The sequence below is a fragment of the Chanos chanos genome, chromosome 3 (assembly GCF_902362185.1).
Source record: "Chanos chanos chromosome 3, fChaCha1.1, whole genome shotgun sequence".
Classification (NCBI taxonomy): domain Eukaryota; kingdom Metazoa; phylum Chordata; class Actinopteri; order Gonorynchiformes; family Chanidae; genus Chanos; species Chanos chanos.
In genome coordinates, this window is record NC_044497.1 from 52,044,987 (window position 1) to 52,060,275 (window position 15,289).

The 15,289-nt window shown below is 40.3% G+C and overlaps 2 protein-coding genes across 2 annotated transcripts in view; both read left to right on the forward strand.

The window, feature by feature from the left end:
* The first annotated feature begins 1,425 nt into the window (after window positions 1-1,425).
* Window positions 1,426-12,498, forward strand: LOC115807170 (leukemia inhibitory factor receptor-like). The gene is made up of 18 exons (XM_030768041.1): window positions 1,426-1,561; window positions 3,798-3,961; window positions 4,146-4,302; window positions 4,615-4,866; window positions 5,313-5,433; window positions 5,519-5,670; window positions 5,898-6,040; window positions 6,322-6,466; window positions 6,736-6,797; window positions 6,921-7,110; window positions 7,360-7,533; window positions 8,781-8,882; window positions 9,693-9,833; window positions 9,956-10,102; window positions 10,309-10,402; window positions 10,555-10,618; window positions 10,811-11,309; window positions 12,152-12,498. The coding sequence occupies exons 1-18, from the start codon at window positions 1,426-1,428 to the stop codon at window positions 12,496-12,498; spliced, it is 3,090 nt and encodes a 1,029-aa protein (XP_030623901.1).
* Window positions 12,499-13,314: 816 nt separating this feature from the next.
* cfap53 (cilia and flagella associated protein 53) overlaps window positions 13,315-15,289 on the forward strand; it is a 2,975-nt gene continuing 1,000 nt past the window's right edge. Inside the window, exons 1-5 of the mRNA XM_030768042.1 lie at window positions 13,315-13,386; window positions 13,850-14,079; window positions 14,208-14,381; window positions 14,755-15,058; window positions 15,198-15,289. The exon at window positions 15,198-15,289 is cut by the window's right edge and continues 127 nt beyond it. Of these exons, the coding sequence (XP_030623902.1) occupies window positions 13,315-13,386; window positions 13,850-14,079; window positions 14,208-14,381; window positions 14,755-15,058; window positions 15,198-15,289 (872 nt within the window). The remainder of the gene's footprint in view (window positions 13,387-13,849; window positions 14,080-14,207; window positions 14,382-14,754; window positions 15,059-15,197) is intronic.

A 15,289-nucleotide genomic window follows, 5' to 3' on the forward strand; every position in this document is an offset into this window, starting at 1 on the left:
TGTATAATGAATCAGTATCTGAATAAATAATGATGATATGTCATGAGGAAACAATGAAGTTACCCATCTGTGCATTCCCCACAGCTTCCGTTGTAATATTAAGATTTCTCTGTTGTAGTGGTACAGGTACTTTTTGCATGGTCTGATTTTATCTGATTTTTATGTATGTACATATATATACACATACATACACATATGTATGTGTGTGTGTGTGTGTATATATATATATATATATAATTACATAGGATCATAAACTACAAGTTAATCAGAGATCCTATTTAGACCCTGACACAGAGACGGGAACTATACAAATATTTCTGAAGGGATGATTGTTCTATGGTGTAAGGGGTAGTGGAAATAATTTAGATGTTTTTAATGTACCTGCAGATATGTTAAGTTACAAAAAAAAATGAGCACCTTCATTCTTCTATGTTGTTTTTTTTTGTTTGTTTGTTTGTTTGTTTGTTTTTGTTTTTGTTCTCGTGTTTCATGACCGCTCTGAGTGCACCCATGACTCTGAAGAGCACTGTATTGGATGTCAGAACTGAATCTTAATTATGTACCATTTAATACTGATGGTGCGGTAGTTATGGAGACAAAAAAAAGTGTAATTTATATTTTTGCTTGAGGAAAAAAAAAAACCCTTGACCAGTTGTATATACTTTTGATGTTTTCCTTTATTGTGGTCTCCCTTGTACAGTACAGTGTATGTTTTGGGCATTAGGTTTGAGCCTTGACAAACAATCTTATCAAAGGGATGCGTTGTTAATAAAACATACATCACTCACCTTTGCTTGTGCCTGCTTTGCATTTTCCCCGAGGGTTAAATTTGTCTAGTACATGTGAATTTCTCTGCCTGGACAATACACTTTTTAGTACTGTCATGCTACCCCGTGCCTTTATTACCTCGACATGAAGAGTAAAGAAAAGCCAGTAAGATCAATAGTTTCTTACTATATAGATCAACAAGTCTTAAAACACCAATACACCGTCTTATCTAAACTACTGTGATATCCCTCTAGGATTATGTTTTCACTCTTTTCATGACGATGGTCTTCAATTAATCAACACATCGTTGTTTTGGGGGGGTTTTTGTTTGTTTTTTGTTTGTTTTGGTTTGGTTTTTTCCATCTATATAGAATCTTTCACTAAAGTTACAGTGGAATTCGCCAATGCCCTACTGACTTCAGTGTGTTAGAAAGTATTGCTCATACATATTTTCTCGAACAGTAAGCGTCTCGGAGTGGTGCAATGTAGCCATGATCTCAAACTGAGAAAAGACATGAGAAAATACATACAAATTGAACTGAACAAAAACAAGTGTTAACTTCCTACAGTTAAGCTTTTTAAGAGCTTTTTTACTTTTAAACCGAATAAAGTCAAAACGGCCAGCTGTTGCCGCCGTCTATTTAATTGTATGTCGTGATGACGACAGCCGTGAAAACTGCCTTCAAGTCTGAGAACTTCCATTTAAAACTACCCGCCCCTTCCCGCAAGTTTCTGGGAAACAGGAATCGTGCGCCCTACGTGCGAAGATACGAGCGCACAGAAGTTTCTAAGAGTCAGTGTGTTGGTGTACGTCTGAGCTGGAAGCCACAATCGACTCTCTGTCTCTCTCACTGGGCAGTGATGCTATTATCCTTTTATCGTACGGAATCCTTCTTTTATCATTTGTTCGCATAGAGGGATGAGCTGATCGGAGATGAGGAGGAGTAAGACGTCACCATAAACAAGATCGAAGACACGGGCTAGAATCTTTTCCTCGAGCGAATGAAGCGTTTCTTCTTTTTGTAACTACAGAACTTGACTGAGTTTACATCAGAGTTTTGTGTAAGTTAATTATCGTACCTTTAATTCCAGATTATGATTACTGTTTTATGTAACGTGATTTTAAACATGATTGCAAGCGTCAAACGTGTATATATGTATATAGGCAAATTTCCCAAAAATTTTTATAGGTTGATTAAGCTTTGTGTTAGAGTGTGAACGATTTTTTTTTATGAAATCGTCTTGAGTGCTTTCAGTTGTGTCGAGTTGCGGGGCGGGTGGGCACGTTTCTATGAATGAGCATTTATTCCGCATGGTGATTCTAGTTACAAATGCAGATGTTTAAATTGGACCTGTCTTCATTAATTACAGTGTTTTTTACGTAGTCTAGTTAAATGGGGCAACAGGTCAATGACTGCATAGTACATCGTTTGTAACCACTCCATCAGTTTAGCTTTGGGGTATGAGTACACAATAGCCATCCTAATTTTATATTTTTTATGAGGCTGACGCGGCGCAAGTACCATCTATTGTGGCGCATTTTGGAAACAGCATTAAAGTATTCATCACTTTGATCGGAGTGACGCTAATTCTAGTTTTATTCATTGACACTGTAAATAAGAAAAAATAGTATTTGGCTTTTATATAATTGTTGAACAGCCAAATATAATTTATTGAATCAGTTTATTTTCGAGGTGTGTGCAGCTCGAGTAAAAACGCCAGTGTAACGATCTGACTGGGCAGCCATCACAGCACCACCTCTCCCAACACCCTAACTCTCACCTTTATTTTATAGATGTAGCACTTAGGGCTAACTCACTATACCTTGACTTGTTTCCCCACTTGTAAGTCGCTTTGGATAAAAGCGTCTGCTAAATAAATGCAATGTAATGTTATATATATATATGTGTGTGTGTGTGTGTGTGTGTGTATATATGTACATAAACAGTAGGGGCAATTTTTCAAACCATTCTGGCATGTAGTTGAAAGTTGAACCCACTGGAGTGTCTGTATCAACGATTTCCTGACCTCTCTAGCTCTATGTAGATCTAAAGGTTCCTGAAATGGTTAATGGTTGAAAGGGTTGAAATCTACTTCCTTGACTAAGAATGAAATGTCGGCTAGTCCAGCAACATATTTACTTCATTTGTCTTTTGTTCCGCTATTCTTTTAAGAAATACTAAAAATGTAGGCTTTATACTTGAGGCCTTTTGAATTGTTTTGTTATTGAAAATCTGACTCAGAAGAAAAACTAAGCTTATTCATGTTTCCTGGCCTTGTGGTATTGGGTAATTTTTGATGTGAACGTCCAGCATATACTAATGTTTATATTGAAGGATTATCAAAACTATACATCTTTTTGGTTCTGCGCCCAGAGTATGTAAATGTGTTTAAGTGGATGTCTAAGACGACAATGAAAGACCAGAGGGAGGAAGACAGTTGAATCAGTTGCACTTGCCAGTAATGCCGGTGTCAAATTACTTGATTTTTTTTTTTTTTTTAATGATTATTCGCCACTTGTACTGTCGTAAAGGAAGATTTATGTCAGCACAAAGATCTGAACGCATCTTCATTCAGACTGTCAAAGAATATCATTATAAGAGGGGAGAGAAAAAGAAAGAAAAACTCAGTTTAAGTTTTTTAACATGAAAACAGCTGCAGGTCCATGCAGTTCTTACAAATGGTGGGTTTCTGTCTAATCAAACTCCATGGTCATGTCTCGTTTCAGGTCTAATGGATAACGAAGTCCATGATCATTAGACTGCTATAAGCTATTACCTCATCACTTCAAGAAAATACCTCTCTTGGTTTTTGTCATGTTCGTTCATCTTCTGTGGGCTTTCCTTATTTTGGTGATAGCCCAAGGAAATCAGAATGGTAAGTCACAAGTAGAGCAAGTGTAAATAGTAAACCTACTGTATAGTCTTGGTTTTGCTAAATGCCATGTCGCCCAAAGTTCTTAAGCTGCTTTGATAAATGAATTTTTTGGTTTTTACATATGACGCTTTGATTTTCGCATTGATTCACAGGGTTTCTGCCTCCCGAAGCTCAAAACATGACATTGTATCCAGACTACAATACCTGGATGATAAAAGTCACTTGGGAAGACAGTATCCCCCCTGAAATCCAATCGAAAAACCTCATCTATGAAATCGAGGTGATACGAACCGAACTGAATGAGCGTGTTCATAATGTAAGTGATTTACAAACCATATTAACATCAAAAGTACAGTAAAACCTCTTCCTTGTTTAAGTGTGTCTTTGTCATAAACGATTCAAGTGATCATCATAGTTACTGGCAACATGTCTTTTACATAACCCGCACATGAATGCTCAACAGCAGCAGTGATTGTACTGTTTAACGTGAAACATCTTAGGACACTGTAGAGGTATTACTCAACCAAGTGGGGCCTCATCAGTGGGAATGGACCTCCCCATTACCGCTCAACTGTACCTCCCATACGGTCAGAATCCGCTCCCAATATCAGCATCCTGTTAGCAAATGGAGCAAGTGGACAGAAATGATTCTAAAAGGTGAGAGATACTTTGTGCATCTATGTTCGTCTGTGTGTATCTGCATTTCTCTCTATCTATCTATCTATCTATCTATCTATCTATCTATCTATCTGTCTATCTGTCTATCTGTCTATCTATCTATCTATCTGTCTATCTGTCTATCTATGTGTGTGATGTGTGTGTGTGTGTGTATATATGTGTGTATATATATATATATATATATATATATATATATATATATATATATAGATACATAAACAGAGAGTATGCTGTCAGATAAACCTTGTGAAATTGAAAGTAAAATTTAACCGTTTATTCTCACATATACAGGAGAGGATGCTGACATTAAACCAGATTCACAAACAAAAATCTTCCCACGTAATCAGAGTTTTAAGGTGGGGAGCAACATCACATCCTGCTGCATCCTGGGCTCAGAGGAAACGTCGGAACCGCATGACAGTTTCGTCATTAAGATAAGCAATCGGACCTATGCCACAAAGCCATATACCTTACCTAAACCCACTTATGAGACGGGATACGACCTGTTATGTGGAGACAAAGGTGCAACCATAAAGTTTGGCAGTGAGTACACTTTCTTGTTTTAATCTCATCAAAGACCATCTATTATCGCTCTGCATTTAGACAATTCAGATGTAAATGCAGTAAATGAGAAATAAAAATATCAGTCAATGACGTACTGTTACTTTCACAAACATTGCTTTTCTATGTAACTGTTCATTTCACATCCACTGTAGTTTGAGTGCGCATCATTCATTTCATCCACTATGGGTGTGGAGGCGCAACAAATTACACAGACATGTGTCTCTCCTTCCAAAGGCTGTCTGCAGTGCTCAACTGTTTACTCAGACTGTTATCACTGTCCATGGACCATTACTTGAGCTTGTTCTCCAGTACACATCCGTGTCTAAAGACACATAATAAACAACTGTGTATTTATCTGTGTAATTGTGGTAAGTTGTCAGAGAACTGTCTGAATCTAAAATCTGTCATATGACTCTTTGCTGCAGCCCCACCACAAGATTATGGGTTTAACTGTACAACGCGTGACCTCAAAACTGTGGAGTGCGTCTGGAATAGTGGTCCAAACACAGGCCTTAATGATGCCACAAAGTATTCAATCAATGGAAGGTGCAGAACTCCCTCCCTATCAAATACAGTATCAGTAAACAATAACATTTAGCATGGCTCTAATTATTTTGCTTGTTTTATACAGCCCTTGTGTGTGTGCAAAGACTGGACACTGTAAAGACTGTAGTTGTAGCCTAAATGAAAGCATCAATCAAGGTGAGAGGACCTGGATTTTGACGGCCAAAAACAGCCTCGGACAGAAAACCATCAAATACACTGCCGACCCCAAAGACAGAGGTAAGCACATCTGTTTGTATGATCTGTATCATCATCATTTAATTTTCCATGTATATATGCACTTCCAGTTAATATAACATATAACATAGTTAATAAATTTGAAGAATATTATGAGAGCTAATGAAGGATTGAATGGGGTTTTTTTTGCGGGTTTTTTTTTTTTTTTTTTTAAATGAAATCACATTTGACCTCTTCCGCCTCTCTTTTTTTTTTGTTTGTGGTCGTAGTGTGGTTACACGCCCCAGTGCTGCAGCCTGTAACTGCATCAGCACGAAATGCAAACATTTCATGGCCATGGAATGGGAAGCAATATAAGTCATTCCTACTGGAGTGCGAGATGGAACTTCAGGACAGTGAACATTCTGAAACGGTTGGTGCCTTCCCTTATTCATAGAGAGCATACTGAGTAACATTCCCCAATGCTCTGACAGCTGAATATAACAAAAATCCGTCGCTGCGGTAGCCGCATAGCGTTTTTCAGACTTCTACATATTATGAAGGAAATGATTTATTCCTTGCGTCTGTCAAACAGAGATGCCTTGACTACTGAGCCATAGAACCAGCCTTTTCTTAATCGTTTTGTGAATGTCACCATGTTGATGGAAAGCCATTCTCACGCGTCTAACATTTGTACATTTGTACAAAAAAAAGAGAAACTTTACTGGACCTGGACTCCAATCAGTTAATCTTGTGGACCTACAACCGTTTACTGACTACGTGGTCAAAGTGCGCTGCAGATACAGGTGGAAATGGAGCGACTGGAGTACCCCTCGCAGCTTCAGTACCACAGAGGACAGTGAGTGTTGGAACCAAATACAGAATACCGAAATCATTCTAAATCGAACCCTGTCATTTTAGAATATGAAAAATATGAGAGCTAAAAAGAGCATGAGAGATGTAAGAAATGAAATCCTTATCTGCTTTTCTCTCATGCCTTCAGAATCCCCCTCCCGTAATTGTGTGATAGGTACTTTATATCAGTCACGCCCCCCCTGACTATGCGTCAGCCTCGATTCATCAAATTCATTCTTGATCACTGAGTGCGTTTTATTCATTTTCCTCCAGTTCCCGAAGCTCTCGACGTGTGGGCGCACAGATCCAGCGGAGAAACTGTTATCGCATGGAAAGTAGGTGTTGCGCTGTAAATGCAAATTAAAAGCAGTTATTTGAATATGTACAGTGTACATAACCCATTAACTTCCTTTTCTTTTTTTCTTTTCTTTTTTTTTTTTTTTTTTAAATTTCTACAGCTCAGAAAAAGCCATGGAAAAATCTTACACTACACCGTGACCATGGACAATACCACACCAGAGGAGATAAATGATGCACAGATGAATTGCATAACCAGGCGCAACGTGACCGACATTATAACTGTATCGGCTGCTAACAGCGCCGGTTGCTCTCCCCCCTCCAGTGTCCGCATCGCCGAGCCTGAGTCAGGTGGGGGGGGGGGGGGGGGGGGGGCATGGGTCAGGGTGCAAGACCCAAATTTAAGCACCTCCATAGACATGACTTCATGTTCAGAATATAACGGAGTAGGAACTCAAGCTGCAAAGTTAGCCTGTCTTACCAAGCAGACAAATTAATACATGTCGAATATAATATGTAATTCAAGAGTATATTGTCACAGCGATATATATCTTTCTGTATGTTCAGTTTAAAATGTTTGTAACGGTCTTTCATTTACAGCTGAACCTGTTCTCACAAGCACCGGCCATGAAGGAGGTTTTAATTTTTCCTGGCCACGCAGTCCTGATGCCGAGTGTGGATATGTGATAGACTGGTTCCAAACCCACAGGAATGAGTGTTCAATAGACTGGATGAAGATCCCTCTTGAAAACACAAGTGCTAGGATTCAATCAGGTTTGTCAGCTAAGAGAAGAGTACAACATTTGCATTACTGGACCAGTGTGCTGCGTTTTAAAAAGAGTGTTTGTGACGACCTGGCTCATTACTTTATGTCTGTTGGGGAAATTACAGGTGGGAGGCATATCTGAAACATTCAGTGCAGCGCATGGGTTTCATAAGTCATAGACTGTAATTGCATCTGTCGTGCTAATGCAAAGCGTCTTACAAAGAAATTAAACAATGGTTTGAATACAGTCAAGATTAGTCTACCTGCGACTGAGCATAGAAAAAAACATAACGCTCTACAGACAGACTTAAGTTTTAACACGAACAGCAACATTTAACAAACATTTATTTAGGAATGTTTACACAGCTCATCATCACACGGTTCAACTCAACAACATTTATATTAACAAAGCTAAACAAACGACACGATTCAAGACATATTTGGGTGGGTGGCAGGATGTCATAAATTCAGGAGTTATGGAGATTCCAGCAATCTACGAATTCCAACTGCACTAGCGAAGTAATCCAATGTCAAGTGTACTCTTCACACACATAAACTTTCGCTACCGTACTCCTCAATCAGCACGGGTAACAGTGAGCTCACTGGCTATCCTCATGTACTCCATTCCTGATTTAGTCGAAATTAAGCTATTCATAGGTTCTGCCTCATTCAAAAGTAAACTTTGACTAAAAGTCATAGGTGGTTGATACTCCTACAATGATTTCCCACAAAATTCCAACACACACACACACACACACACACACACACATACACGCATACACACACAAACAGGCATACAAACACGTGCACGGACACAAAGTAAAATAAGAAATAGAAATGGTTGAAACTGTTATACAACATGACAGACAAAAGAAACAAAATGTATGATATCCATTTTAAATATAATTAATTACCAGTCCTTTGTTAATGATCGAATTATAATTAGGGCCCTAGATCCGTATTTGTTGATATGTAATGTCCAATGTCATTATGATATGTAAATGAAGCAAAGGTCATTTTGTTATCTGTAACAGAACTGTAGCTACACTATACTACAGATTGCCTTTTTATGATGTAATCAGAGGAGCACAAATCATAGAATAGTGAAAACATCTTGCAGCTTACAATAACTGTAGTACATTTGGGCATAGATATGCAAATGTCTGTCAAAAAGATTTGTTTGAATGTGCAAGTTGTGTAAAAGAAATCTGGTAGAATGAATTTTCTTACAACATTCTCTCTGTCATTTGAACAGATAACTTAATGGCAGGGGAGAGATACACTCTGTCTGTCTATGCTTGCACACAACGTGGTCCAAAGCTGCTGAAGAGAAGCTATGGTTATGTGGAAGAGCAAGGTAAGTTCATTTGAGTAGAACCGAATGTCAGTGCCCTTTTCCCCACATCATTAGACAGTTGATAATGTTAGAAAAATCACAATGGGAAGAGATGCGGGGACTGGTATGACACATACTGGAAATGTTGGGTTAGAGTGCTAGCCTTCATCTTCTGATGCTACAGTGACTGGGCTGTGATAAGAAGGATAGACCAATAGATATGGTTCATTAGCTGTTACAAATAGGGTGAAAATGACCAGGAAAGTATTCATTTTCAAAGCTTTCCAAAGCCGAGTCATTCCCAGGAAAATCAGGAACTAGGAATGACTCAGTACAGACAGCAAGTGCAGACTTCACCCAGGTACAAAGAGAAGCACAGGGGTGTATATAGGCAGACACAATGAGGGACAAACTAAGGACAGGTGTACACAATGATCGGGGAACAATGTGATTAGCCAATGGGATCTAACTTGGCTCTTATTGGCCAGGAGACAGGGAGGTAGGGGCAGAGATCTGACATTAGCAGTTGGCTAACTGAAACCATTTTTTTTCCTTTTTTTTTTAACTTCTTTTTTTTTTTCTTCTTTTAAAAACTGACATAACTGAGCTAATGAATTTATTTATCAGGTACTTAAAGAAATGTAATTAAGTTGTTTCCTGTCTGAAACAATTCAGATGTGAACCGCACAAACCTTTTCAATGATTAAAAGATTTGCGCTTTCTGTCCTTGCTCTCAAACAGCCATGATCATAGTCTTTACATTTTACTGTATTGGGTATAACTCTGTTATGTTATAATTTTCTGTTGAGTGGTGCTGTCCCTCTGTCTCAGCTCCAACAGGCAAGGTTCAGAACCTTACAACCAGGCAGGAGGGCTCAAAAGTTGTGCTTTCTTGGGATCCAGTGCCCTTGGTGCACCGCAGGGGCATCATAAAAGGCTATATCGTGTCTTACTCCAGAAGTGAGAGCAAGAGTAAGCAAAAGGGGAACATGGGGGAATTTGTGTCCCACATTTCTCGTCATATTACACTTTCACTTAATCTTCTGTCAACTGTAACGTACCTTTCCCTCGCCGTGACCCCTGTTTATACGCAGATCCTACGTGTTTTAATATTCAAAACCCTGCGGCAAGAAATTGGACTCAGGAACTTGATGCCGATTCATACCAGTTCTTGGTGAAGGCTTATACCTCTGCAGGAGAGGGCCTGGAGGCCAGTATTGGTATCAGTGTGGCCCCACAACGTAAGTGTGCAAGTGCTTTGATTTGGTTAATGGTCTTTGTAGAATTGCTTTTTCTAATTAGCGTACTTCAAATGCTTGTTCAAAATACCTGAACATATTTAGCATTCAGAGTGATTCTAAAACTAATCTCCAAATCATTCTGCCACATTATTTGGAATTTTTAAGATAAGAAGTGTGATAACGACTACTATGTCTTGATTGTTAAGCTCCTCAGATAATCACTGAGACTGCCATAGCCTTGGTTGCTACTGTCCTTGTCCTCACCATCATCACCACACTATGCTACAGAAAGAGAACATGGTAAGGGGCAAATATCTCATTTAGCACTATATTACATGGTTATTACCCTCTTAAAAATTACCCATGACCTATTACTCATGTAAGTGTTGTTTCAGCCAGATATATATGCTTAAAAGTATTGCAATGATCAATGTTTTATAATCATTTAACAGGTTGAAAAACAGACTGTATCCCGACATTCCTCAGCCAAAGTTCAGAGATGAATGGCCAGAAAAGGTGAATCCTCAATCTGTTCTTAGATTTACAATGATTTGATACATTGAGAAGAGAATATTAGTTTCGCTTCCTCTTTGAGAACTTGATCGGTGTTTCTTTTTTTCTTTTTCTTTTTTTTTTAATTCCTAAGATCAGGGAGGTCCTCTTTCAATGGTTTTTGGTTTACAGTCGAACGTGATCTTTTCTCTTTAGGAACCTCTTCACTGCCAGTTAATGAAGGTGGACGTCAACGCTGAATGTACGGTCCCGAGTGTAAAACCCCAAGAGCTTCCTGCAGAGCTTACCTCAGTGAATGAGTACCAGCGTGAGGAGAAGCAGCCCCTAAGTGACCCCCAAAAGCAAGTTCCATGCTATCTGAACTTAGAAAACACTGAGCCTTTGGTCACCATCACCGAATACACAGTCATTTCAACAAGCGCAGCTCAACACTTAGAAAATCCCACTTACCAGTCTACTGCACCGTTGGACCTTGAGGCAGTTTCATCCATACCAGGTTACTCACCTCAAATGACCTCCGTCCCAGAGGCTCCACTCCAAATTGACCTGACATACCAGCCTATCAAAGACTCGCAGGCCTATCAGCCACAGTCTAATTGGTCAGTGGATGTATCTAACATAGCCTATCAGCCCAGCTTGCCTGGAAGTCCCACCTCAGTCAGCTCCACACATTGTTTGCTGCAAGAATCGAGAGGTAATTATAAATATACATAGAGACACACCCTGGCGGGTCGTATAATCCATTAGCCATGGTGTAAAGAGTTGCCATTCATAGCATAAACTTGTTCATATTTGTGAATTCGTATGAAAAGTACGTTCACTAAATCTTTAGCTGTGCTTCATCAAATAAATTTACTTCCACGAATGCTAAAAAGACGTAGATAGAATCCAGCCATAGTGTATTTGCCTGTGTCCTTTTGTGGCAGACAGTGCTGTCTGTGCTGACTTTGCATTAGCTTGTGTAATGCATTATACAATAAAGGGTAACCATCCTATCAAAATGGTGCAATCTGTCCATTAATAATGTAGTGGCACTGGCAAGAGCAGGCCTCTTCCCAGCATCCCTGGCAGCTGTATGCATAAATAGTTGTGCATTCCCTGTTTCCCTGTTGTGTTAATATGTTTAGGAATTAGTACCTGTTGAGTTGTGTCGATAATCCGATGTTGTTTAAAATGAGGGGATTTCATTAATCTTGCCTTTTTAAGGCCAAGCTTGCCAAACCACACCAAAATATCAGTTTTCTCAGTAATTGTTTCTTCTTGAGTCAGTGCAGTAACTGAGGCCTTATCATTATGAGGTAGTTGCACAAGAGCCCCACAAAGATTCAGCTGTGAGCTGACACCATGTGAAGACTTTGTACCAGCAAGTGCACAGATACAGGAGGCAGGAGACATGTGAAATGGCCAGTGCAAGGGAAGAGCTGCTGTGGGCACCCCAGGGTGTGTGTCCAATAGTTGGCTGCCAGAGAGGGGGCTATGGCTAGTGTCAGCAGCAGGTGGTGAGCATATGGAAAGTGACCCCAAGAGCCCAGCCAGGGCACCTGAGTGCTGCTTTGGCTTACCTGCCCTACCCATGGGTAGAGACCCATTTAACCTTCAGCCTACCTGCCTCCTGGATACACTGGGGAGAGGCCAGTGAGACTGGGTGGCTTTACGTTGTGGGTGGAGATGAGACCACGACAGTGACACAGCTGGCCCTGGACTGTCAGACTGGCACAGTTCCCTCGTATGCCTGGCCAAAAGGTCTGAAAGAGTCAGCGGCTATGGTAACAGCCCTGGGACTGCACCTCAGAGGATACAGAGTGAACAACCAATGGGAAAGCCAGCTGGGCCTGGCTGATCAAGGAGGACACAGAGAGCCCAGCATGCCCTCAGCAACTTAAAGACCTGGTGTTGGACTGTGTGAGGTGGTTAGGCCTTACAAAAAGGGCAATGTGACGGCAGTAGGGAGGGTAGGTTTCTTCCCTGCTTGCATTATGTATGTGTAAATAGTTGTGCATTTCCCATTACCATCTGTGTCTTCACTGTGCTCAGTAATAGATACCCTTTATGTTGTGATGAGGTGTGTGGTAATACGTGATGTGTAAGTTATTTCTAATGCTTGTTAAAGGCTCTTCTTGTAGAACTTTTTTTTTTTGGCAGGATTTGGCCTAATGTGAACATTTCATTACTTGTGTATAATGTCATCCTCTTGAATGTCTGTTATTTTTATTTCATGACTGATAAATGGAAAACTAAGGACTGTTATAGTGCTGTATTAATCATTTAATTGTTTCATTTAAAATAAAGATATTTTCTTAGTAACATTCCTGTGTTTTGACCTGTGAAGAGGAGTATGCCGCTGCTGATGTCTATATTAGGAATTTTAAGGAGAAAATGGAAATTAAAACATATATTATATTATATTATATTATATTATATTATATTATATTATAGCTTAAATCGTGAACGCTCACGACTTACCGCGCACGTTAAAAATAAACGAATAAATAAAATTAGAAAAAAAAGATGTCACATCCCGGGCACCGTAGGAGAGAGCCAAGTTAGATGTCCTGGGTCCCTGTTGCCATGGTAGCGAACCACCTTCTGTAAACAAAAGTGTGGAGTGTTGGACGTCTCCTAAATTGCTTACTTGTACATAAGTTTAAAGCTCTAATTGATGTTAAAGACGAACGATTATTCCTTCAACATATGTCAACATGTTAGTTGGTCACAGAAGCAAAGTACGATGTCGAGAATTCACAGGACCAACACCACATTCAGTCGCGGTGGTGAGCTACCTTACTATTCATTACTAAGAGTTTAGCACTCGAGGATTGTTTTCAGACTTATAGCCGCATTTTGACTGAAAACGATTACTTGGGCTGAATTAGCCCGGCCTCTGAGAGTTAGACGTAAATCAATTGAGCTTCGACTTTCTGTAACAGCACATGGAATTGAGACACATGACAATATATGTTGAAGTAATTACGTTTTCATCATCTCCTACTTCATCTCAGTCCAGTGCGACTAAAAAGAAAAAAGGCAGCAACGTTTTCTTTGATTTGTGAAAGGCATAACCTTCGGCACTTTCGAGATATCTAGGTGCCAGTCTTTTAGTCAGTTTCTTAGTGAATGCATATATTTGCATCTCACTAAAAGAGAATATAAACCACTTGCTACACTTAAGCTATTTTCCACTTAATCTTAATCTTTTTTTTTTTTTTTGTATAATGTTTAATTGTTATTTTTAAGAGAGCAAGGTTTCCGTCGGCAAGACCAGCTGATTACCTTATTGAGGAGAGACGGAAACAGGAGGGGGCACGCGATAAAGTGCTGGAGTATACCAAGGATCAAAGTACTTGCGATCTGAGGATGCTGTGGGAAAGGAACACTGATCGCCGCATTGTGTCTGGCACTATTGAGAGGCGACTCCATGAAGCCATGGAGCAATACCAGATGAGCATTGATGAGCGGAGGGAGAGGTTTCTTGTTTGATCCTTTAGCGCCATATAAATGAACAAATCGTTAGACGCTAGTTTTAATTTTGTGATGTCTAGTAACAACTCACTAAATGATCCCCCTCCACCTCCTACCCCACCTGTAATGCCAGATTGCGTGACCTCCTGGAAGAGGAAGAGAGAGAACTCCTCAGAGAGCTTGAGTCCAAAACAGAGACTGTGCTTGAGAGACAAGCTAGGATGCGAGAGAGAGCCAAGTCCCTGCGAGAGAGAAGAGAGAGTGACAGGCAGAAAGTCGCTGCTGAGAAGCTTGAACAGCTCTTCAGGTATTCGTTAAGAGGAACTCAGTATTACAGTGGAAATAGTTTCAATTTATTCACATAAGAATGCGATGATGTATTTACATTTTGGTGTGTTGTCACCTTCATTCTACTTCGAAAATGTATCAGCATTCATAATGTGCAAGGCTCAAAGTCTTTGCTCAAGGTGTCTTCCCCAAAATTGATTATTCTACCTAGTTAAGGATTCAAATCGCTGAAGTTCTGTTCGTCTCCTTTTAATCAACATTCTTAACAACTCAAGTAGATCAATTGTTCACACTGAATATTAATGCCATGAGATGGAATAATGACAGTGTATCCCTCTTCTTGATAACGTGTTAAAAGAGAGAGCTCCAGCGCGTTGCCCGTTGTGTTTCAGAGAGCAGAGCGAAGAGCTGCGGGCTGCCCTGACACGTCAAAGGCAGGACGAAGTCTGCACCGAGCGAGCGGCTCAGATCCGGACGCGGGAGGAAGCCCGACGCTTACGACAGGAGGAGGACAAACTCTTCGCCCAGCTTTGGGAAATGGACCGCCAGGCCAAAGAGGAGCGTGAGACGCAGGAGGTCCAGCGTCAACTGGAGAACAACCATCAGCAACTGGATTTCCTGCGAGCTCAGATGGAGGCCGCAGAGCGGCAGAGGAGGCAGGCGAAACAGCTGAAAGAAGAAGAGGCTCAGCTTCTGGTAAAGACTTTTAGGCGTTACCCAACGGACCTCAAAGCCAGGCTCAAGCAAGAACTTTTTTTTAATCTCGATATAATATTGCTCGTCTGTTTGGTGTTCCTTTTAATATCGACTTTTGTCCTTTGGTCATGCGCCTCAGAGAGAGCAGAGGGAGACGCAGCGTTTGGAGGAAGAGCGAGAGCAGAAGCAGAGGCTGCTGCGTCAGGAGAGCCGACGTAAGCAGCTGGACCG